This window comes from Mytilus edulis, chromosome 2, assembly GCF_963676685.1.
Source record: "Mytilus edulis chromosome 2, xbMytEdul2.2, whole genome shotgun sequence".
Classification (NCBI taxonomy): domain Eukaryota; kingdom Metazoa; phylum Mollusca; class Bivalvia; order Mytilida; family Mytilidae; genus Mytilus; species Mytilus edulis.
The window spans coordinates 67035659-67062861 of NC_092345.1; the positions used below are offsets into that span (position 1 = coordinate 67035659).

Here is a 27203-nt window from a genome sequence, read left to right on the forward strand (position 1 = left end):
TACTATCACATGGTTACTAAAAACTAATGGTAAAACCCTAGTTTTTAGTGTTTTAATGTCTAATCTTACCGATTTAATTAAGGACGATTTTTACTTTGCAGTGTTCCGAGAGTTTATGTTCCGAGTATGTTGAAGGCAATTGTAGTGACCTGCAATACAAGTACCGTTCAATTGAGTTTAGTTATATGTCTTGTGTTTTCTGTCTCTGACCTAAGTTTTCTGTATTTTGCATGTGTAGTGCATCATGACACAAGACATTGTAACGTGTACCATGATCAACTTTCGTGCAGGACTGCTGTGTGTATTTTTAACATGGAACTCTTGACCAGACTATGACTTTTTGACTCTTGACATGTGCACGTTTGATTTGCCATCATGATACAGTGTGTTCCTTGGTATATAACCTTGACCTCAAAATATAATTTTCAATTGACCTTGCTTCTAAATATGTGGCATGTAGAAGAATTGTCATAGAGGGTGGTTAAGGGGGTGCTTGCACTAAAAAACGTGAAATAAGACATAATTTCACGTTGAACGTGAAATAATTTCTGTAATGAACGTTGCACGAAAAATAGATACTTTTATTTGAACCTTTTGTGACTGAGTCACTGTCTTCTTGTATATATTAACTATAAAAAAGAAGATGTGGTATTATTGCCAATGAGACAACTATCCACAAAAGACCAAAATGACACAGACATTAACAACTATAGGTCACCGTACGGCCTTCAAACAATGAGCAAAGCCCATACCGCATAGTCAGCTATAAAAGGCCCCCGATAAGACAATGTAAAACAATTCAAACGAGAAAACTAACGGCCTTATTTATGTAAAAAAAGAACGAAAAACAAATATGTAACACATAAACAAACGACAACCTCTGAATTACAGGCTCCTGACTTGGGGACAGGCACATACATAAATAATGTGGCGGGGTTAAACATGTTAGCGGGATCCCAATCCTCCCCCTAACCTGGGACAGTGCTATAATAGTACAACATAAGAACGAACTATAAAATCAATTGAAAATGGCTTAACTCATCAGATGGACAAATCTACAAGTTGTTTTTACTTGATATTCCCGATTTAGTATACACATTTATAATATAATTGGTTAACGGCTTTTTAAAAAGTATTTCTTGACGGTCCCTGCCAAGTGTTTGTGAATTTTATTTGAAAAATACCGAGCACGCAAAATAAGACTTTAAAAAACACGATGCACGTAAACTTAAATAAGCAGAACACATTGAACGAGGCGAGGCACCTGTCTTGCACGACTGAACGTGAAATAAAAAAGTAAAAACACGTTGAACGTGAAATAAAAAAGTAAAAACACGTTGAACGTGAAATAAAAAAGTAAAAACACGTTGAACGTGAAATAAAAAACGGCGATCACGTTGCACGAAAATAACCCTTTACCACCCTCGTCATGATGGGGAGTCTAGTAGCACGAGAAACTTCAAGTGAGCTTGACCTTTGCCCTCAATGTACAACTTGTATATTTTGTTTGAATAAAAATGGAGAATTGCCTGATTGGCACTCATACCACATCTTCTTATATTTATATTAGATATGTAACACTCAGAAACGTGTCTTTCCCCCAAAACGTGTCCGATTCCCCCAAACGTGTCCGCATGACGCTACTGAACTGCAAAAACATGTCTAAGCTGTAAAAACAGCGCCAAAGCATGTCATTTGTATAATCGCCCAAACGTGTTAATTTTTAATAAACACCCAAACGTGTCCAATCTCCCTAATGTGTCCATATTTTTTATTGTTTACTGGAAATGTCATTCGTGTCAATATTATAAATAAGTAGGTTATTTGTTTGGTTATTGCTTTTTCATTAACGTATACTCATTTAGCTATTTCATTAAAAAATAGAAAATAACTTTAAGTCTTTTTTTTTTAAACCGGCAGAATAACCTGGTTAAAAGTTGGGACGTTCGTTAAGCTTTGTTGGTTGTAAGGGAGCTACCATTTGATTTTTTATGGGTGGGGGGGGGGGGGGGGGGGGGGGGGGGGGGGGGGGGGTGGTGGGGGTAGGGGGGCTAGGATGAAAAATTTTTGTCCTGCTTTTTTTTTAGTTGTAATCTCTGTCCTGCGTTTTTATTTTTTACTCTATTCGGTCCTGCCTTTTTTTACTAGTTTATCCTGACTTTTTTTACACAAATTGTCATCCTGCCTTTTTTTTTTTACTCAAAACTCCTGTCCTGCCTATTTTTTTCAAATTTCATCCCTAGCCCCCCCCCCCCCCCCCCCCCCCCCCCCCCCATAAAAATCAAATGGTAGCTCCCTAACTGTAAACCAGCCATGCTCAGTTAAATTGTAGATATAAAATCAGATACCTCGTCTAGGGAAAATTTCCCATTTACTGCGCAATTCTAACTGAAGTCATAAAAATATCGTTTTTACTCGCTCTTGATTTTTTAAAATTAAAATCCCAACTAGTGCTAATCCCGAATAACCGTAAACATTTAGGTCCAATCCTCAATTCCTAGTATGATTATAGAACCTATCTACAGTAAAAAAAGAAGATGTGGTGTGATTGTCAATGAGACAACCCTCCACTAGGAAACCACATGACAGAAACTAACAACTTTAGCTCACTATACGGCCTTCAACAATGAGTAAAGCCAATCGATGACCGCATAAACAGCTTTAAAAGGCACCGAAAGGACAAATGTATTGTTGCTATTATAATATCGTTAAAATAATGCATGAAATATTTGACACTGGACGTTATGTCTCTTGTTCGTGTATCTTTAGTGATGCTCGAAACCTAAAATGTATTAAAAAAAGCTACTAACAACCAGATTATATTTTGAAGAGCTTTTACAATACCAGACTGAGAGTTGAAAAAAGGAAGTCAATTCTGCTGAAAGCCCGCCATGCAATATTCGGATTAATATAAAAGCATCATCGGAGTTTATTAGTAAAAAAATAATTTACATAGTAAACGATTAATTCAATTATACAAGAATTATTTGTATGTTCGCTCAAAACGAGCATGACATACTTGCAACTGGCCAATAAGCAAATATACAGTCAAAAGTTAATTCTTATGTTACAGATGAATTTACAATTAATGATAATCATTTATAACCGGCATTGAACAAACTAATGCTAATCATTTTTGAAATGACCACATTAGAATGATCAAGAAGTTGGGTTGCTATAACCAAACAATAAGTTTATATGATATACAGATACTGGTCAACTCGTTTCATATATGACTTTAATATTTTAATTGAAAAAAGAGAATTTTATAAAAAAATTCCAGAAATTCAATGGACTTCAAGGAGAGCATATAAATAAAGCTTTCAATTTTTGATGTGTTTAACCTTTTAATTTTCATGCAATTATACGTATTTTTTGTCTGTACTAATACAAAACCGTTCTAATTTTTGATCGGTTAAAATATACATAATCTGTCCACAGGCACTTGTCGCAGAAAAAAATTCCTGTATATACCGTTATATATATAAAGGTATACAGGATTTTTTTTTTCTGAGACGAGTGCCTGTGGATCTGTCCCCAAAATGATTTACGCTGCGGATTTTGCATTATGTATCCGATGTGTTCTTGCCACAACATATTATCAGAGAAATAAAAGATATTGGTGATAATCAGATTGTCGAATATCTATATTTGACTGGGTCAACTTTAACACAACTAATTCGTTTTGGTAACAATATTTTGTGCAAATTAGATTTTCAACGTCAGTGGGTACCAGTTCTCAGAACACTATATATATAGTTATCGACTTCCGGTAACTTTCATTTTACAGACGAATGAAGTGACATGCAGACGTAAACACAGGAATTAAAAAGTTTAATAAGATTTTGATCTACACAATAGATTTTTCCTTAATTTACCAGCTGATATAGATTCTAGGTGGGTACATTTTATTGCTACACCTTGTAAAATTACTACAATGTAAATGAAACGTGTAATTTTTGTTTTAGAAATATAAACATATTTATTTCATTGATTTTACATAAGCTAGTATATAGTGTAACATGGAATACATTTAACAATATAACAAGAGAAATTTAAATTGTCATTATTTGATTGTATTAATTTATAACATGTGACATAACTTAATAAAAACAAACAATATAATATGGTATAATTTACTGAAAATTTAGAAATTTCTTTGCACATTTTATGATTTATTACATTCATGACATTTTTGTAAATATTGTACATGTTGTTTATTGTAAATTCAGAAATTATTGTGATGTTTTTATTATTGTGAAAATTGTGACAGGGTTATAATCTTAATAATTTAATCTCGCATTTAAAAAAATTAAGCAGGATTTTTTGTGTCAAAAATGACAAAATTGCAATAATATGAGGCAGGCATTACCTGTCAATGAGGACGAAGTCTGAATGAATAATTTTTTTTGTAACTTACATATTTGTTAAAAAAAGAAACGGAAATACTGTAACGTTTCCTATTTTGGTTCTGTTGTTAGGGATTTTACTTGTGACGTTCTTTAATTTATGACGTCATGTTCAATGTAAACAAAGAAACACAGGAAGCAGGACAAGTCGCCCCACTGGCAAGTCGCCCCACACCTAGTCGCCCCACTTTTTCACCAACTCGCCCCACTTTAAAAAAAAATGCCCCAACCTGGATCACCAACTCGCCCCACTTTTTAAAAAATCGCCCCACATGTTAAATCATGTTTAATATTACTCCTGCCAACTCGCCCCACTTAATGGAAAACGGGAATATTTAGATATAAAATTAAAATATAAAAACTCGCCCCACTTAAAAATAATTTTCGTATTATTGAAGAATAACTGTATTTTTAACCAGTAATGTCCGCAAGACATGGATCACCAGCGCATTCTACCAAATAGCAACGTGGTGCGTATTCAACCAACCAACAAGAACCAACAACGACGTAGAAGGCTGGCACAGACGCCTCAACAAGAAGAACAACGACGAAGAAGCGCAACTACTACAAATCCAGATTAAGCTAGTGTCCGAGGGTAAGCTTACTCGCTACCAGCGCAAGCAAGCCCGCACTAACCAGGCCATTTTTTTCAACATGTGGGAACAGTATATTGCAGGCTCCATATCAACAACCAGACTACTACGCCAGTGTGGTCGGGTCAACGGTCCAGTCGTGGAAGCAGACAGCTATAGAACTTTCAAATGACAATTCATGTATTCATGTCTTCATGTGAAAAACTCTTGTTTCTCATGTTTCTAGTGCTGACACTTAATCTAGTACTTCTTTGATGTTATCATGCCAGTGCTTGTCATAATTGATCTAATGAACGTTTGTTTAAAATGTTATTGTTATGCATACTTATGTAGATGTGCAAACATCTGAGAATAAAATTATGTAAACACACATGATTCTTGACATTACTACATTCATCCTGGTTAATAATATGTTAATCTAGATTTTATCGTTTTCCATTCAGTGGGGCGAGTTTTCAGGAGTAATATTAACGGGATTTAACACATTTCACAAGTGGGGCGATTTTTTAAAAAGTGGGGCGAGTTGGTGATCCAGGTTGGGACGGTTTTTTTTTAAAGTGGGGCGAATTGGTGAAAAAGTGGGGCGACTAGGAGTGGGGCGACTTGCCAGTGGGGCGACTTGTCATGGATTCGAAACACAATACATCAGATAACGTCAATTCATATCAAAGACAAAGAATGATTAAAAATGAAATATTGGTATTGTGTTCCTTGAGTTCCTATATTTTACTAGACTACTCAAAGTCTCATGACGAGACTGGAAGAAGGAAGTAGATTTCTGCGTTCTGCGCAAATGCGGGAATTGAAAAAAGCGACAAAAAAAAAAATTTGAACAATTTTGAGTTCATTAGTACAATGAAAATTCCCGATTTTTTAATTATTTTTTTTTATTGATTTTTCTACTGTAATAGGGGACTTCGGCCCCAAATTAAATGCACACAATAATTTCTGAAGTTACGGTATAAATGAATAATCTAATTATCTTAAATCTTATTTGTTTGTATCTGTTTGTATTAATGTATAGATTTTGAAAGCCATGAAAGATTAACATGTTATTTTTTAAATGACTTACCTTTCTTACTTAGACCTTGATAAATAAAAATTCTATTATGACGATTTTTTTGCTTTGTAAACAAGACAGTGATAAAAATCACGAAATATCTATACCTAGGGCAAACTAAGAGATGTACATAATAATAGCTGTTACAATTTACCTCCAAATTATATCCCATTGTATTATAACATACGTGCAAATGCTACCCTGATTTCACTGTGTTAAAAATTGTAATTGAAAAAAAGCTACAGAACCTTTATTCCTAATCTGATGCATATGAAAAAGAATTAATGCATTAGAGCTCAGAAAAATGTAAAAAATCAACTTAATAAAATTCAGCAAAATTCCATTAATGCTTTTGGCGCATTAACATCATTTATAAATTTTGAATTAAAATATCTGTCACATATATAATAGCTGATAGGAATCTGTAACATACCCATTAATATACAGAAGTGTAAAATACAGATACAGAAAGATATGATTCCAATATCGAATGAATGGACATTAATTGATCTGTAATAGGAAGTACAATTATCTAAAAATGTGCCTCATATAAAATATACTTCATTTACCATGTTTACATTGACTCTTTCTTTTTCAGAATTAAGTATGCCTGTTTCCACCAAAAATAGGTTTCTGCTATTGTATGGTTCCCAGACAGGACAGGCTAAAGCTATATCGGAGGAGATTGTCGAAAAGGCAGAGAAATTTAATCTTACAGCTGATCTACATTGCCTTAGTCAGACAGAAAAGAAAGTGAGTCATCTGAATTTGTTTATCTACACAGTTGATTTGAGGAGTTAAAATTTCAAAAATATATGTTAAATTAGAGCATGGACACAAACTTATCAGTTAAGTATCATGCAAATGTGAAAGAGGGGGCTTGGCTCTGTCCTCTGGACACATATTCTTGGTCTTTTTTGTATTTTTTAGTTAACAGTAATTTAAGTAATTTACATAAACATGTACCCACATGTAACATACCGGTAACATGTACATGTATACTCAACATCTTCGTTTTATACAACATCCACATACTGATATGGCTTTCCATACTTTGTAATGTTTTTTTTTGTTCAATGTTTGTCTTGTCAGTACATGTATCTACAACTTCTCCATAATTAGTGACTGGATTAGAATTAGGCTGCACATGTATTATAGAAGTATTAATTATGTTTTGCAGGTTTTATTCATATTTTTATCCACATCAGTCATTTGAACTCTGGTGGATAGTTGTTGTATTCATAATGATTGCAATGAAATTGTCACATAATTTTATTTAATGCCATGATACAGCCCATATTTTATTTAATGCCGTGATACAGCCCATATTTTATTTAATGCCATGATACAGCCCATATTTTATTTAATGCCATGATAACAACCCATATTTTATTTAATGCCATGATAACAACCCATATTTTATTTAATGCCATGATACAGCCCATATTTTATTTAATGCCATGATACAGCCCATATTTTATTTAATGCCATGATCATGATGATACAGCCCATATTTTATTTAATGCCATGATACAGCCCATATTTTATTTAATGCCATGATACAACCCATATTTTATTTAATGCCATTATACAGCCCATATTTTATTTAATGCCATGATACAGCCCATATTTTATTTAATGCCATGATACAACCCATATTTTATTTTTGGGTTTTGCATGATTATTTAAACAAATATATTCCAATAAATGATACTTAACAACGTGTGGTCAGGTGTTTCCTATACTTTCCATTTATTTTACAGTTTTATGTTGAAGGAGAACATTGTGTTGTCATAGTTACACGGATAAATGATATGTAACGACGTGTGGTCAGATGTTTCCTATACTTTCCATTTATTTTACAGTTTAATATAGAACGAGAACATTGTATTGTCATAGTTACATCTACAACAGGGGATGGAGAGCCACCAGACACAGCACAAAAATTTGTTAGACGTCTCAAGAAGAAGACACTCCCTTCAAATCATTTAGAGAATCTCAACTATGCACTCTTAGGTTAGTATACAGAGGACACAAGCATTATTACCATGATTAGCCCAAATTATATATAAATTAAAAATTAAATAAAAGAACATCCAAATGACAAGTATTCCTTGTATAGCTTAAAGGTTTTCTTTCTTAATATTTCAGAAATATGAAGGCCATTTCATAGCATATATGACATGTATTATTTTCTTGTTTTTTGTTGTAATTTTCAATGCTTTTTATTTATTGTGTTCTCTGTATCATCTTCAGAATTTTATATGTAATTCAGTCTTGCTCATTTTTGTGAAAACTACTAATACTCGATTTTGACAAAAAAATAATAACAGCCGTGGCACTGAGCTCTATATTAAAAAAATTTTTTTCAGTAAAATGTGTTTAATAATATTGTGTCACACAGTTTGAATTGATATTCTGGATCTAGTTCAAATAATTATGACGTCTTGAAAGGATATAATACTTTTTTTCTTTCATGCCTTACATCGACTGTCAAAGCAAAAAGTATAAAAGCCTTTCAAGACGTCATAATTATTTGGACTACTTTGGATCAATAAAATCATACATGAATCATGATGAATGCCAAAAAGAAAATGAATACAACAAAATTCAATATTGTAAATTCAAAAATTATTGAGATGTTTTTATTATTGTGAAAAGTGTGACAGGGTTAAAATTGCAATAATTTAAACTTGCAATTTGAAATTTTCATAGGAATTTAACAGGATTTTTCTCAATATCACAATAATTTCAATTGCATTTTAGTCCAAAAAAATAATAAAAGCAGTGAAATAATTTCTGAATTTACGGTAGATAATCTATATTTAAAGAATATGGTAGAAATAATGAAGTACATTAAAAGTATCTACATACATGTCATTAAGTAATGATACATATATACAATGAAATATACGAACAGAATAACATATTAATCTGATTTCATAAACAAAAGATTAATGCAATATCCTTCCTTGTAAAATACAAGAAATAGATTATGTATTACAAATGTAACTACAAACATGTATAATCATATTAACATAATATTTCTAATTGATTTTTGATTGTAAACTTATTTCCAAGGAGATAACCGCTTTGATTTTTCTAAATAAAGATGATGTCAATGTTTTTACTTACCACATGGAATTATTTTTATTGGTGGGATACCAATTTTCAAGGATTTAGTGGGTAAAGGTGAACCGCAAATTTTCAAAATGTTTAAAAACTAATTTTTTGTAAGACTAGCTTGTATACAGAATAAGTCAAATATCCCTAAAAATGCAAGTTTGACTCTATCCCTGAAAATTGATACCCTTGAAAATAAATGGATCTACAGTAGAGAAGAAGGTTTTTTTGAGATGATTCAGTCCCTGTACAATGACCTGTAACTGAAACTAAGACTTAATTCGTATAACATTTATACTATGATTTGTCTACATTGTACTTCTGAATGAAAACAAGAAATAAATAAATATCTGCTTAGGGTTATAGCAACAGTCTGAATGTAGCATAATGAAGATCTGTGCAGATTTCAGCATAAAATTTGAATAATTTAAGGGTCATTTTTGAACAAATTATAGATTATTACCATTGACCAGAAAATCTCTAAATATGTTTTCCTGCAAAATAAGCTATTTGGGCTATGGCTGTGTTCTATATTATTTCTATATGCATGTGCATTAAAGCTTATTTTGTGGTAAATGATATTAACTTGTTGTCAGTGGCGGATCCAGAAATTTTCATAAGTGGGGGCCCACTGACTGACCTAAGAGGGGGCCCGCTCCAGTCACGCTTCAGTGATTCCTTATATAAGCAACCAAATTTTTTTCCCAAAAAGGGCCCCCCCCCCCCTAAATCCGCCTCTGGTTGTCAATGAAATAGATAATCAACAAACAAAAGCATTAAACATAAAAAGAGAAAAACCAAAAACTTATTCCTTGAAGCATAAAATGCCTAAAATTGTTGATTTGCTTAAATTAACAAAAAATATTTTAGCAAATTAATACAGACATAAATTGCAAAGTTTCATTATTATCTGCACACAGTAGCTATATACAGGTTGTAATAACATGTTTAATCTGGAAATACATTTATTTTAAGGTCTTGGTGATTCAAACTACACTAACTTCTGTAATAATGGTAAAACAATAGACAGACGATTGGAACAACTTGGTGCTAAAAGATTTTATGAATCTGGTTGGGCAGACGATGCTGTAGGGTAAGCTTAAAAGTTTATTCAGAGATAAAGGGGAAACAGTGAGGCACAAAGGTGGATTTAAAGAGGGGGTGGGGGGCTGTCACCTTTTTCAGGGGAAAATTTTGTTGATAATATCTGAGCTGTAGAAAGGGCACTTTGATTATTACAATCAATACTACTGTCACAAAGGCATTAATATCTTCATTATAAGCAATATTACATGTATGTTATATTTGGTGAAGAAATGTATTTGCTGAGAAAAATGGTTGACTATAATAAATAAGTGGTAACAAAGATAATTACAGGCATCATATCATATGATGATGAATATATTGTTGACAGACAGCATTTAATGATAAATGTTCTGATTACATACAGTTTATCAACTGCTGAATAATTGTTGCCTTTGAAAAAAAGGGAAGTAACTCAAAAGCATGTGCAAGCATTATCATGATAGGTATGATAAGGATAACGATAATTATTCTTACTCTGAGTCGACTAGCCTTCAGTCTAACTCCTAAATACTGTTTACTTGGCAGAGAAGCATCAAATACCCAGTAATCAAACCCACAACCGCCTGCATTTAACTGGAGCACATTACCATAAGACCACCGGTTTTATTGCGAACCAAATGAAACTTTTCCACAGATTCACTTGATAGTTACCTGACGATCCACACTTTCATAAGTTCTTTTGTCCCTTGGATAAATACAATAGCCATTGTTCTCTGTGGAGTTTATTCACTGAGACCTATAAATTTCTTCGAAGAGAAATCTGTCACTCTTTAATTTATTTACCTGAGTAAAAACATTATCTGCTAAATAAATAAGACTACATGATTTACATTAAAAAAACTGCATGTGATTTTGTATTTATTCAATATTCATATTTTTATTTCAATCTGTTTAAAATGAACACAGATTTAATCATTGAAGGTTGATTTTTGAAAAATCTTTAGCATTGTTCCTGTTGAAATTTGCCTTATTTTGTTTTTGTTTAGGTTATAGAATACTTTTAAGAAGGCCTTAAAATAAACATCACCTTCTTCCAGTTTTAATTTGTCAAACACACAAAAAAAATCTTAATAGGAACAATGTTGAAATTTGTTTTCAGAATTCAATTTTTATTAATGTTAGAATCAGTGTTTGCTTTGAACAGATGTAAAATATATTATAGATATTGAATAAATACAAAATAACACACAGCTTTTTTAATGTAAATCATACATCTTTACCTTTTAGAGGATAGTTTGTTTACTCAGGTAAATTAATCAATGAGTAATAAGAAAATTAAACATATCATTGAATAAACTACACAAACAACAATAGCTACTGTATTCATTTACAGTTCTTCTATTAAAGCATGCAAAACAAACAATTGATTATCTTGCTTGCTATATTTGTTTGGATGTTTGTAAACAACAGGTAGGTAGTTTATTTCAGGCTGTTAACTATTTACTGGAATTTGATTGGACAATAAACAATAAATTCATTTCATGTCAATTCTTAATGTCCAATCAAATCCAATAATTAATAAAAACAGACAGAAACTCCGCCTACCTAGTGTTTGCAAACAACCAAGCAAACATAGCAAGCAAGTAGATCAATGTTTTGTTTTGCATGCTTTTATAGAAGAACGGTAATGGGACAAAAGAACTTTCCAAAGTTTAAATCGACAGGTAACTATCAAGTGAATCTGTGGAAAAGTTTCATTTGGTTCTCAATAACAAGATAATGACTGATAAAGATTATCATTGTAGAAAAATCACACATGAGTGACATGACCAATTTACACAAATGTAAAAGTTGATCTATTTGATATGAAATTAAAAAAAACAAACAGTTATTTTTCATCTATTTATACATTTTTGTTATAGCATCTACTGCTTTGAAGATGCATGCTGAAAATCTTGGTAATACAATTTATCATGTTCATGCAGCTATAAATCATAGATACGTGTATTAAATCTGGTGTATGTATAATTATTGAATACATTTTGTTACATTTGTAGACTTGAAATAGCTGCTGAACCATGGATGGAGAGTTTATTTCCAGCTATTCAGAAATTTCTGTCTGTTAATATTCATACAACAAGCTGTGACAGCATAGATACCAGTTGTAGAACAAATCAGTCTGGATCAAATGAAAATGGACATAATAAAAAAGAAGATCTTCAGGAAAATAGACTTGAATCCAAAACAATACCTGGTTTACATTCCGATGAAAGCAGTCCAGCTTTAACGCATCTTAATGAAATAATAAAACCAGTCTCTCCTACAGATAGTTGTTGTGATAAAACAACAGAAGTGACTTCACCTAAACTTAATTCTCTCACAAATGTCAATAATTTATCTTCTAGTCTTTTAAGTAAAAGTGACAGTGACACTGGTACAGATATAAATATTGAAAGTAATGCACACATCAACAGAACTGATAATAGAACACTTATAACAAAATCCAAACTAAATTTAAATCAACAAAATGAAATACAAACATTGGATAAAGGAGAATGTCAGCCATCGTTAACAACTTCTCTACCTCCTTTGTCGGAGAGTTCAGTGTCAGTACCAGTATTGTCAGCTGCATATCTTAAACTTGAATATTTGAATAATGAAACTGTAGTAAGTATATTGAATTAAATTATGATGGAAAAAAGAGAAAGAAGTAATGTTGTTTGAATGTAAATGTAAATGGAGTTTTTTTATTGACCCCAAAATGTTATCTTATCAGAAATGTGAATTTGAAACCGATTTACCCCAAAAAGAAATAATAACTTTCAAATTAAAATGATGAAAAATTATTAATTATATAAATTATCTTTAAAGGATATAAATTAAAATATTTAGTTCTGTTTATTATGCTTCATAGTGTATATCATTTCTATCTACTTAACCCCACACCAAAGATGTTGATGGTGTAATATTTTTTATGCCATCTTATTGATCATCTGTCTGTCTGCCATTTTTGATATTATATACTTTACACTTTCATTTTAAATTCAAATGTAGGTTTAAATAGGAACTATTTAGTAATTTTTACAGCCATTACCAGTAGCACTACACAGTTTGAAGTTAAATGTATTTATTAGTTTTAACATACCATACATGTCTGACTTGTTGTGCGGACCATTTGTGTAGGTCTTTGAAGTGAGAAAATTTATGCTTTAATATTAAACTTAAATGAATGTATTTTAGTATTTTACTCTTTCACTTCAGAATTTGACTGAAATTCCACTTCAAAATGGCTGCCCTATGCCATCTGCATCTAGTGAAATAACCATGGCAAGAGTTACATCATCATCAGTATTAACAAAGGAAGAGGCAGTTAAGAAAACATTATGTTTAAAACTGAACACACAGGTAAATATACCAATATGTGGTAGGAAGGTAAATGAATAATTCATAATTTAGAGAGGTATACACAAATGATTACCATTTTCACCCAGCACATGTCAAAAATATGGTGTCCCTGACGAGCACAATTAAGAGATTAATTTGATGTCTCGATGAAGGACAATTAAGAAATGAATATGGTGTCTACATGATTCACAATTTAGAGGTCAATTTGGTGTCTTCATGAAGTACAATTAAGAGGTCAATATATAGTGTCTTCATGAACTTCAAATGAAGAGTAAAATTGAAAATGGAAATGGGGAATGTGTCAAAGAGACAACAACCCGACCATAGAACAGACAACAGCAGAAGGTCACCAACAGGTCTTCAATGCAGTGAGAAATTCAAATGAAGAGGTCAATTTGATGTCTTCATGAAGTACAATTAAGAGATCAATGTCAGTGGCGGATACAGGGGGAGGGTTCTGGGGGTTTGAACCCCCCCTTTTTTTGGACGATCAATGTATTTGAATGGGGATATATAGTTGGAACCCCCCCTTTTTAAAATGGCTGGATCCGCCCCTGTATGTGGTGTCAGAGTGATGAAGAATATAAGAGATCTGTTTATAAAGTGTTCCTCACAGTTCCTTGTAAACATATAAATACAATGATGATCAATAAAACTAAAATATTATTTCAACTTGACATTGATTTAGTTTATGTCGTACCTAAGTAATTAGAACTAAATACACATACAATAGAGGACTTTCTTTTTACAGCAAGACTAACTGCTATTTGAATTTTAAATTTATGTATTAGAGCAAGAGTATACATGTATTTGTGTCAAATAGCACATTTGATTAAGTTTTTTTTATAATATTATTGTAGAAAAAAATGATGGAATATTTGCCAGGTGATAGTATATCAGTTGTAGTAGAAAATGATGTGAATGAGGTTGAAGCCTTGTTAAAAAGGTTTGTATTAGTTTCCCTTTGACATAATTAGCTATATTTTGTTGACAGCTAAATTGGCTTTAGCTTTCCTAATATAACCATCTGAAGTCTATTTTTTTTTCTAGACTTGAATATGATTTTCATAAAATTTTTACACTGTATGTAGTATTTGTAATATTTGACATGCTCCTTATTTTTGTTGGTTGATTATATGTCAGGAGAAAAAAAAATACAAAAAAATTAGGAGCTATAGGGGAGATGATAGATGGTATCACTGTCAGACAGGACAATTTGACCTAAAAATGAATGTGAATAAATCGTAATAAGCACAAGCAAGACCAATTTTACAAATAATTTCAGATTTCTTTAAAGAATGAAACAAAAAGTCTGATACTATGGATTCATTATTATTCTTTGGATTTCAATTTTTATGGATTTCATGGGAACAGGTGAACCACAAAATTAAAACTTCAACAAGTAATAAACTTTCTGTAGGCTTGGATGCAGACTTCCAAAATAAACCACAAAATTAAATCTCCACGAACACACACATTTTCCACAAAAATTGGTACCCAAGAAAATAAATGATTCCACAGGAACTAGCTAATGTAAATATAATCTATCATTGTTATGAAAGTACTTACAAAACTATTTTCCCCTGCTACATGTTTACTTTGTGTCTGTTTCAAGTAGTTTCATGATTTTGTACATATTTTGTTTTTATAGATCAACTCCCCTATTTAGTTTTATTCTTAACTTTCTTAGAACATTGGCAGTTAAACTTGCTGTGTATGCTCTAGAAAACCATTGAAGACCATATGATAATTTTTGTATGAGAATTTTGTTGGAAATGTGTTGTTTGTTATCTTATAGATATATACCCTGCATTTACCTTAATTCATATAGTCAGTAGATCAAAGAACTACTTTAAAATAGGTATGAAATGTTTAATCCGAAGTTTAGGAAAAAGGAAAAGAATGCATTCAATTTATAAAGAAAAGTTTTCTATGAAAAAATATACCATATTTGAAGAGTTGTGAGGAGATTGTCAAATTAACAAACAACACAAATACCTTCTGATATATGTGAACAATGATATGTAATAAATTGCCAATGAGATAACTATCCACTAGAGTACCGGGTAAATATGACTTGGATGTTAGCAGTAAAAGGTCACTAGTTTTGTCACAATCTTGTATTTATACTTCTATATCATTTCTTGTTTCAGGCTTAGTGTTTTGAAGTGTGCTGATACAACATGCTCTTTAACTGTGATAGAAGGAACAAAGAAAAAGAATCCTTCAGTGCCCTCACACATACCACCAATGTGTACACTAAGGCATATCTTTACTACATGTGTAGATATAAGAGAACCTCCTAAAAAGGTGTGTTATTGTAAAATACAGTCAATTTATCAAATGTTTTAGAAACAAAAAATTAAACTGAAAAGTTAACCTTTTAAAAATGAGAACATTTATTAGTGTTGTGAAATTGTACAGTTTTGCTTAACCGGTTACTTGGATAATCGTTTGACTGATTAACCGGTTAACCAGTACTAGTAGTTTAAGTTGAGTTTTTTAGACCTGATCTATAGTATTGTACAAATGTACGTTTTTATAATACGATGCATTAAAGTTAGTCATTTGGCATTATAAGGCTTGTCTGTGAGGATTTCTGGCGAAGTTACACCGTATCTGCTATGGTGTCAGTTGTAACAAATTCAGATTGTAAAATAATAAACCTTTTTGATCTCGTCGAATTGAATATGTCTGAAACCGATGATTCTTCCATTTTCTCTTGATATCTCACTCTCAGGAAATAATGTGGAGTGTTTCAATTTGCCTGTTACTCGATTATTCAAGTATAAATTAATTACATTCACATTGATTTGCATTTCACAATTTTTGAGTTGACATTTCGTTTTAAGTATGACAAAACTTGCATTATGGAGATTGCACATTCAGATGTAGCTCTATGCAATAGTAGATCAAAACTAAAAAAAATGAAGTAAATCGCAAAATTTAATTGGATTACTGATTTAAAGTTCATGTTTAAAAAAACCATACCTGTCAACCTGTGACGATGAAAATGCAGGTCATGACCTGCATTGAAGAATCAAATCTCAGGTCATAACGTGTACGAACTTTTTCGAGCTGAATTTCAGTATTTATGGTACATTTTCTTATAATGTATATCAAAGATACCAAAACATCAATGCATGTTCACTTTGTTAAGTCATTTTAAATCTTATTAAATATTATTTCATTGCACTTTTAAAGATTTTTATAAATTTGTGTAACTCAGTCTAATGTGCTTTACTTTTTGAGAAAAAATACTACAATCATCAAACACTAGAATTTAATTTAATTTTTAAATGTTTGAGACTATTGACTATGTAGCCTTTAACCTAAAAAAATTATTAATAAGGAAATTAGACTATATGATAAAATATAGTAATACATTTAAAGGAAGTATAAATGTAAAAAACAATTTTCAACTTTTTAAAAAAAATTGTATAAAGGTATAAAAATAATAAAAAGTTATTTTTCAATATGTATTTGAATTTTATATTTTTATGATTTAATCTTTTTCACCCATAAAACGTAAATATAAGGAATAATTTTGAATGGTGACAAATAAGGGGAAGTAACTCTAGTTCACTTTGTAAACCAAAGGTGCAATTTATTTACGACCTAAAGCTAAGGTAATTGGTGTTAATTAACAGTGTGTTTGACACCAAAGCTGTCAAGTGAAGCCATGCACTTAATGGGTCACTTAATTTGACAGTTTACATAGCTAGATGAACTTCCTGTTCATGTAAGAATTACGAATTTCAGTGGCGAATCCAGAAATTTTCATAAGTGGGGGCCCACTGACTGACCTAAGAGGGGGCTGCTCCAGTCACGCTTCAATGATTCCATATATAAGCAACCAATTTTTTTCCCAAAAAGGGGGGCCGGGCCCCCTGGGCCCCCCCCTTTAATCCGCCTCTGAATTTGCCGGTATTTCAAAGGAATATTACTTATGAAATCAATCTCAAGGCTAAGAAATACGGTGAAATCGGGTCATTTTCGGAATTCCCGGGTTATTTCAATGACCCGGCAGGTGTTCCGGGTGATCCCTCAGAATTGTGAAAATCTCGTGTCACACCCACAGAATACGGGTCAGTTGACAGGTATGAAAAAACATGTATGCTGATTATATTTACTTAAGATCTTACCATGAGCAGATAGTTGTCTAAGTTCAAATTAATTTTATGTTTTTTGGATTACCAAAAGCAATCAATATACAGGACTACTGATCTGTCAAATTAATTACCATGACGATAATCTTTAAATAGAACAAAATTATGTCATAATTTCAATACACATTTATATCCAATCTATTAAAATTCAAAAGTCCTTTTAACCGGTTAGCGTTTTTGGTTTTGATATACGATCCCTCCGAGGGTTAACCGGTTAACTGTTGACAACATCAGTATTTATTATTTGTATAAAACTAGGTAAGCTCCAAGGTCCATTTTAAATAGTAATCTATGCACTAATAATTTATTTGTTCTACTAAATGAGTTTGTTTATTCATTTAGTCATGGAGAAAAAGTTGACACATGAGACAAAAAGGAACGTGAATTTGTGTCAGTACATATGAAAGACAAGGAATCCAATGTTAGGCAATGCATAAATTAATTGATAGGAACATAATGGTGATCAGTGATTAGTATCTTTATTTTGTAGGCATTATTTAGAGCATTAGTTGAATACACATCAGATCAAGGTCAGAAGAGAAGGATACAAGAATTATGTAGTAAACAAGGAGCTGCTGACTACACCCAATTTGTAAGGCAGCCATCTTTGTCTTTGATGGACATCTTAAATGCCTTCCCATCATGCATTCCTCCTGTGGAGCGACTTCTTGGTAATTAATATATTTATATTAAGAAAAACTGAATGTATAATATATAAAGCATTATATATGACCTTTAATTGGGATTCCTTAAAAATACCAATACATAGACATGTCAGTAAAAGTAGAGAATTTAAAGCTTAACTTTAAGTAGATTGGATTTATGTGATAATTTTTATAGCACTTGATTTGTATAAAATTTTAAGTTTACAGGAAACAATAACAAATCATTAAAGATTAGTTATATTTCTATTTTAGAACATCTGCCAAGATTACAGCCAAGACCTTATTCTGTGTGCAGGTTTGCCTTAAATCCTTGATATTGCAATTTTTATACTATCGCAAAAAATTTTTTGCGTCGTATAGTATCATGTCGTTGTCTGCGTCGTCCGAAGACACATTTAGTTTCCGGACAATAACTTTAGATTTAGTGAATGGAGCACTATAAATTTTTACCAGAAGGTTCAATACCACTAATGGAAGGTTGGGATTGATTTTGGGGGTTATGGTCCCAATAGTTTAGGAATTAGGGGCCCAAAAGGGGGCCCAAAATACGCATTTTTATTTAAACAATCACTTGTGTTTTGAATCTCTCTGAAATTATACCACAAGTTTCCATACTATTAAGGGATGGTTAGTAATGACTTTGGGGGGTTATTGCTCAAAATGGTTTGGAATTGAGGCAAAAAAAGGGGTGAAACAAGGTTTTTCTGGTAAGCAAGGTTTTTCTGGTCAATGGACAATTAAGACAATTTAAAAGCAGTGTAAGGGAGGTAATTAAAAAACAGTTAACATACAATGTTTGGTATGTTATGATTAACTAAAAGAGGGGTGGTAGTAGTTTTCATTTTTTTTCCCAAGTTTCTCAAATTCCAAATTTTTGAAAAGTTTGAAGTAGAAATCTTTAATTGCACAATATTGCATAATAGATTTGTTTTGTGTCAGAAACTCATATTATGTCAAGAATTTGATCACAATCCAAAAATTCAGAGCTGTTTTAAGCTTGAATGTTGTGTCAATACTTGCCCCAACTGTTCAGGGTTCAACCTCTGCGGTCGTATAAAGCTTCACCTGCTCCTGGATTCTATTATTTTTATATTGAAATGCAAACATTGTTTCCAGAACTGAAATATCACAATTTTTATTTTAAAATTGAATCACTAAAAGGTATTTTTATACTTTAGAAACAACAAATGTATATTAAAATTTTGAAAATTAAAATTTTGAATTGACAGCATCAAAGCTATATGAAAGTGTTCATGTTTTAACAGTCATTTATTACCACAATCACTAAATATTTGTTTCTAATATTTACATATTTATGACAATGTTTTCAGCTGCAATTATATAAAAAAATGACATTCGATTGTTTATCTTTTTAGTTCTCCTTTGGTAAACCCAGGAATTATTGAGATTGTGTTCAATGTTATAAATATACCAGTTGGAGAAGGCAGGTCCTATCATAGGAATGGTGTATGTACTGGTATGTTAGATAAGATAACACAGAATGTACAGATAAAAGGGGCTTTTCAGGAGGATAGAGTTGATGATCTGTCAAATACTCTAGAGAAACTTGCCATCAATGACAAAATACAGGTGAGTAATGCTCCCCATCATAGTTAATGCTCTACATACAACTGAACATGAGTGTGTAGATATATTAATTAAATTGTTTAGATGATGATCTGCATAGATTCAGTCTTTAAACAAATACATTTTTTAATTGATTTATGTTATTTTTTAAATGAGCAAGCAATATGAAGAGTAGAAAAGACTGGTTAGTCAGAAGACAGAATTTGTCTTTGTTCAAAGCAGTGTTCTCCCCAGGCCGTTTTAGTGCTGCACTTTTCAGTGCTATCACAATTTCCCGCTGTTCTATTGCACTGACGGCAGCGCTATACAATGAAAGCGTGTCGCTTTATTTTTTTCATAATTTTTTTTTAATTTCCCGCTAATTTTTCTGTTCGGATCACATGATCAACTGGTTTACTATTTCTGAATGAATTATTTCCATTGCATTAAGTAACTCCATGGGACCAGTCTAATGAATTATAAAAAATGGTGATTTTGAAAGATCAAAATAAACAAAAATTTCAACATTGATATCTATTGTTTTAATTAAAAGAATATAAAGAGGCATATATGAATGAAATGAGATGAAATAAATTGACCCCATTTCCCAACGACACTCACAAACTTCTTTACGAACTTTGAAAACAAACAATGATTTTAAAAACGATCAAACACAGGGGTTTGCGGGGCTTACTATCCATATTAAAAGACTAAAGATGAACACTGAAAATGAGCAAGTCTTTAAAGTATAAATTATCACCTTTTCGACCTAATAATTGTTTACTCAACAATTCTACAGTAATGAATTTTACCATTTGAAAACAATTGAGAGGATATGATTAGAAAAACAAACCCAAGCTGATACGACTTGAGAAATTCACTTTCTCGATGTCCTGCTTGGATGAAGCCATTTGAATATTATAAAACGTTAAGGTCAGAAAAAAGAGAAATCATTATGCTAAAAAATGTCAATTCCTGTCAAATGTCGTAAGGTTAACAGTACACTGCTACAGTGCCAGTGGGTTACAAAACCAAACATAGAAGCTGACAATGACTTGAAGTCTTTATTGTTGGTCCTACATGTTCTGAAATATCATCTGTAAGTGATAAGAAATCTTCACATAGACTTCTTGGGTTTTATACACAGATAATATGAGGATTATATGAATTTACAATGGAGAGAAAAACAACTCTTCTTCTATAAGCAGACAATAACATTAACAAACAAAGGGATAACTTCCATGAGCATGATGAGGACATCATTACAAGAGAAAATATCAATAGCATAATTTAAGAAAAACACATAACTAATCAATTACAAACAAACCACGCCCCGCGACAAAGTTACTGAGAATTGTCAAAAATTATTCGCTTACCACAGCGCTATCCAAAAATCCTGGGGAGTACACTGCAAAGTATAATTTTTAACTGAATGTAATAATTAAAGTTAATTTATTGGATTTTGAATAAACCATAATCTGATAGTAGCATTAGATTATTAGGAGAACATCAATGTTCATTTGTCTTTCCATTATAACATTGATAAGGTTACTAGAACGAGGTTAGTCATTAAAAGTGTTTCACTTTTTGTCAGTGAAGTTTACATTTTATATTTTGTATATTTACTATTTGATATTCTGTATTGACAAACTGTTTAATTTGAGATTCAATTTAGTCAAAGACATTGATACAGAAATCAAAAATATTGTTCTTGTCTTCTTACATTTGAAGCTTAAATGTACAATACTGTGGATTTATTTATTTTCGTGGGTACCAATTTTCGTGGATTCAAGAAATCTTGCATATTCGTGGATATTTAATTCATGGTTTTTGGCAAAGTCTGCAAACATTTCAACATTTCTTTAGAAAATTTGTATTCAGTTAAACATTTAAATTTGTGGTTCCCCTGAAACAAGGCAATCCATGAAAATTGGTATCCAACGAATATTAAGGAATCCACATTACATGAGTAACTTTTTTGAAATAAAATTATACATAATAATTACACAAATACAGATAGTAGGAATTACAGCAGCCATTTTTTATTATGCTGTATCATCTTTAAAATATTTCTATAATTGTCTAGGTTCCAATATTTACAAGAACAAACCAGCATTTTCACATGTCAGATGATCTCAGTATACCTATTATTATGGTAGGACCAGGAACAGGTGTGGCCCCATTTGTAGGCTTCCTACGACACAGACAGGCTCTAAGGAAAGATATGTCTGATCCAGAGCTGTATGGGAACACATGGTTATTTTATGGATGTAGACATGAGAAAAGTGACTATATCTATAGGTATGTTCATATGTAGTTGTACAGGATATGTTGTAAGAAGCTTGGCAATCAATTAATGATGTTAGTTATTTGCTGACAATTATTGCTTGCATACATTTTATATATTACAATAAGAACTATAATTTATTATAGCACAGGGGGTCACATTACGTTCTTCTTTTGTTAATATGTATTCTCTGTACTTAAGGATATAAAATTTATCCTGTCTATTTGAAAGTTTGAAAATAGTTTTGTGTAGATTAGCTATGATGCACATTTGCAATTTCAAAATTGAAGAAATGAGATTTTTTTACATTTGTTTTAATAGAAATTAAGTATTCTATGATTTGCCTTAATTTTGTACCCTTCAAACTATATGCACATTCTTGCAATTCTTTTCACATATTTGATCCTGATATCTTGTTCTGGTAAAAATAAAGTAGTTTTTGTCTGAATTTCTTCTATACATTATGCAAACAACAATCAATATTTTTCTGATTATGCATGGAATAGTTATAATTACTGCTGAACATAAGTCAATGAACTATCAATAAAGCAATCATGGTTAATTAAAAAAATTTATTTTCAAACATGAGAAATTTTAATAGTACAATGTAATAGACAAATCATAATATTGTATTTTTCAGGAAAGAACTTGAAGATTTTCAGTCCACTGGTATTTTATCTCGACTTTGTGTGTGTTTCTCTCGTGACAATCAACTACAGAAATCACCACAATATGTACAGGATAACATAAGAAATAACTCTACAGAGTTATCTATCTTGATAATGGAGAAAAATGCCACAGTGTTTGTCTGTGGGGATGCCAAAAACATGGCCAAAGATGTGAATGAAGCATTTGTCTCAGTTATACAGTCATATAAAGGTTTGTATTCAATAGTTATTTATTGACATATTCATTCAGTTTATGGAACAAGTATTGAAATTATGCCTGAAGAAGCAGCCTATTGAAAATTATTTTTGTTGCGAAATTTTCAAATTTGAAGCCCCTATATTTTTTCTAGACGAAATTAATGTGTGTCTCAACCCAAGAGCTATTTATCAACTGGTTTTTGTTTTGTTTTTTGTCTTGCCTGCAGATTAATGTGAGACAGTAGGGGTGCTAATCTGGGGGTCAGCATAAACAATTTGTTAAAAATGTTTTTATATTAAAGAAGGTTGCTTCATATCTTATTTATAGATGCCTTATGGTACAAGGTTTTCTTCTGTCATAAGGTTATTGTCCTTGACCCCCATTTCATTGTTCAGCAACTGCTTAAAAGAAAAGTATAGTTTTTTTCATGTTTTGTCTTGCTTATTATGAATAATAAGATAATAGTATTTGGTAAATCAGATCCTTGCTAAGTATGCATAAAAAAGATCAGTCACAGAGTTCAGCTGACTTTTCATTGATACATGACCATAGTTAAAGTAACTAGATTAAGTTCATTTTTCACATACTATAAGGTTAACTATATTTGGCATATGAAATGATTGCTAAGTGTACATATAAAAAAAGAAGACCTGGTATGATTGCAAATGAGAGAACTCTCCACAAGAGACCAAAATGACACAGAACTTTACAACTATTGGTCACCGTACAGCCTTCAACAATGAGCAAAGCCCATACAGCATTGTCAGCTTTAAAAGGCCCTAAAATTACAATGTCAAACAATTCAAACGAGTAAACAAACGGCTTTATTAATGTACAAAAAGTGAACAAAAAACAAATGTCTGTCTAGCAGAGTTCATCTGACCTTGACTTAATTTTAATGTTTCAATATAAAATCAATCAAGAGCAGTAATACTGGTGAGACATTACATTGTGTGCACTCTTGTTTTATTTTCTGTTGCTGGATTACACAAGAAGGTTGCTAGTTACTTTCAAGAACATATTTGGTTAGCAGGAGCATATAATAGCTTAGCAGGAACCTTATTGTAGGCACTTTTGTTTATTGATCAATGCTGTATTCCGACACATAACTACATAGAAAATCAATTCTCATGATTTTAATCTAGTTATCTCATCGGCAAGCTCTTTATTTTTTGTTTTACCTCGAGCACATACTTTATTAGTGATATTCTTTTACAGGATGTACAGCAGAAGAAGCTAAGATAGAACTTATGAAAATGAGGCTACACAAGAAATATTTAGAAGATGTCTGGACATAAATTAGGTAGAATTGGCTGTGTTTAAATTAAACACTCATAGATCTGGAACTTAATAGCCAACAAACTAATGTTATTTATACTGCATTCTGTGTTATTTTATATTTATATAAACCTTTATTGAATATTTGGAATGGGATAAATTTATGTATATTTGATGAACATGATGAAGTGTTTTTAGATGAAATTAAAATGGTTAAATTATTGCCCTTCATCAAAAACTTGTAATATTCAATGTAGTTGGGATTAAAGAATTGTAGGATTGGCTGTGTTTATATTAAACACGTAGATCTTGAACTTAAGGTCTAACAAAATGATGTTATAGATACTGCATAGTCGGTTATTTTCAAATGATATACACTCTTATTGAATATTTTGAATGGGACAAATTTATGTATATTTGATGAAGTGTTTTGAATGCAACTCTTAAATGGTATAACTATCTCAATAACTCGTTTTATAGTTGTTGGGATTAAAGGGGTGTAGAATTGGCTGTGTTTATATTAATCACTTAGATCTTGAACGTTTAAAGGTCTAACAAAATAATGTTTTTGATACTGTAACGTTCTGGGGTTTTCTTGTCAGGATTTACACCGATAGTTACTTTTGTGGGCCTCTGGTGAAGGAAGTAATAATAAAGATCATAATGAAAGTTCATAAATTGTAATATTTCTATTTAAACAATACATCAAATACTGTGGTTCATGAAACAAAATACGTTATTTATTATATACAATCAGTAATACAGCAAGGTGCATTCATTACACCAAGTTCAATAAAACAATTGCTTGGTGCAAGAAAATCTACTTGGTGCACGGCATTCAAATACTCAGCATACTCGATACAGCAAATCTACTTGGTGCACTGCATTTAGATAATCTGCATACTTGGTGCAGGGAAATATACTTGGTGTACTGCATTAGTTGGTGCAGGAAAATCTACTTGGTGCACTGCATTTAAATACTTTCACCAAGCAGCTTTATTTGGTGCAGCAAATCTACTTGGTGCACTGCATTATCACCAAGTGCTCTTACTTGGTGCAGCAAATTCTAGTTTAAGAGAAACTGCTAACTGCATGGAGGTTTTTGGAGAGAATCTCAACATAGGAACATGCGTGCCGTATTTTATACGTGTGACGTAATACACAAGTTCTTCATAAACAAGAACATGTAACGTTACATTTGGCCATAATACTAAAAATAAGTATAAACAAATATAAAAAGAACAATTACACATATAAATAAAGTAGAAATATAGATTTAAAGAAGTCAGTATATAATATAAGGTCAAAGTCAGCTATTTCTTCTTTAAAATACGAATCCGAACACAACAATGGGTATCTGCGTGTATCGATCAAGTGTGAAAAAGGATTTGTCCTTCAAATATGAGAGTATGTATGTCATGCAGATGTCATTTCACAATGTAATATAAAATAAACACAAAAAGTCTGACTTCGTAAGTCTCATGGTGTAAGATAAAACAATAATGTTTAGTAAGAAACACTTCATATAGAAATAGAAATATAACTAGAATTGCTATTGCAAGCAATAGCGGATGCCACCCTTCCCCCAATTGCCACTAAGCGGCAGCCATTTCAAAAACTTTTAACAGTGAATGCACATATTTGCATGGCTATACATTTTTCTGTAAATTTTCAGTACATTTAGATCATTTTTAAAAATATGACATTTTTATACGACCGCAAAATTTGAAAAATTTTTCGTCGTATATTGCTATCACGTTGGCGTCGGCGTCGTCGTCGTCGTCGTCGTCCGGCGTCCGAATACTTTTAGTTTTCGCACTCTAACTTTAGTAAAAGTGAATGGAAATCTATGAAATTTTAACACAAGGTTTATGACCACAAAAGGAAGGTTGGTATTGATTTTGGGAGTTTTGGTCCCAACATTTTAGGAATTAGGGGCCAAAAAGGGCCCAAATAAGCATTTTCTTGGTTTTCGCACTATAACTTTAGTTTAAGTTAATAGAAATCTATGAAATTTTGACACAAGGTTTATGACCACAAAAGAATGGTTGGGATTGATTTTGGGAGTTTAGGTTTCAACAGTTTAGGAATTAGGGGCCAAAAAAGGGCCCAAATAAGCATTATTCTTGGTTTTCGCACAATAACTTTAGTTTAAGTAAATAGAAATCAATGAAATTTAAACACAATGTTAATGACTACAAAAGGAAGGTTGGTATTGATTTTGGGAGTTTAGGTCCCAACAGTTTAGGAATTAGGGGCCAAAAAGGGACCCAAATAAGCATTTTTCTTGGTTTTCGCACCATAACGTTAGTATAAGTAAATAGAAATCTATGAAATTTAAACACAAGGTTTATGACCATAAAAGGAAGGTTGGTATTGATTTTGGGAGTTTTGGTCCCAACAGAATAAGGGGCCCAAAGGGTCCAAAATTAAACTTTGTTTGATTTCATCAAAATTGAATAATTGGGGTTCTTTGATATGCCGAATCTAACTGTCATGACTGTGTATGTAGATTCTTAACTTTTGGTCCCGTTTTCAAATTGGTCTACATTAAGGTCCAAAGGGTCCAAAATTAAACTTAGTTTGATTTTGACAAAAAATGAATCAGTTAGGTTCTTTGATATGCTGAATCTAAAAATGTACTTAGATTCTTGATTATTGGCCCAGTTTTCAAGTTGGTCCAAATCGGGGTCCAAAATTAAACTTTGTTTGATTTCATCAAAAATTGAATAAATGGGGTTCTTTGATATACCAA

At 31.7% G+C, this 27203-nt stretch overlaps 1 protein-coding gene across 2 annotated transcripts; it reads left to right on the forward strand.

Annotated features, from left to right (window-relative positions):
• The first annotated feature begins 3781 nt into the window (after positions 1-3781).
• Positions 3782-24725, forward strand: LOC139512735 (methionine synthase reductase-like). Of its 2 annotated transcripts, XM_071300602.1 has the most exons (15): positions 3784-3897; positions 6661-6815; positions 7928-8078; positions 10161-10278; positions 12269-12401; positions 12435-12878; positions 13473-13616; positions 14477-14562; positions 15770-15926; positions 18276-18456; positions 18703-18745; positions 19827-20040; positions 22103-22317; positions 22944-23182; positions 24389-24603. In XM_071300602.1, the coding sequence occupies exons 2-15, from the start codon at positions 6669-6671 to the stop codon at positions 24466-24468; spliced, it is 2352 nt and encodes a 783-aa protein (XP_071156703.1). In that variant the 5' UTR covers positions 3784-3897; positions 6661-6668; the 3' UTR covers positions 24469-24603. The 2 variants fall into 2 exon arrangements, with proteins under 2 accessions (XP_071156702.1, XP_071156703.1); XM_071300601.1 differs by having other exon boundaries at positions 3782-3897; positions 12269-12878; positions 24389-24725.
• The last annotated feature ends 2478 nt before the right edge of the window (positions 24726-27203 follow it).

Excerpts from the sequence above, each read along its gene's own strand:
- LOC139512735 (XM_071300601.1), top strand. The coding sequence starts at position 6,669 with ATGCCTGTTTCCACCAAAAATAGGTTTCTGCTATTGTATGGTTCCCAG. Across the intron at positions 20,041-22,102 it reads CCATCAATGACAAAATACAG|GTTCCAATATTTACAAGAAC; the intron begins GTGAGTAATGCT and ends ATAATTGTCTAG. Across the intron at positions 22,318-22,943 it reads AAAAGTGACTATATCTATAG|GAAAGAACTTGAAGATTTTC; the intron begins GTATGTTCATAT and ends TGTATTTTTCAG.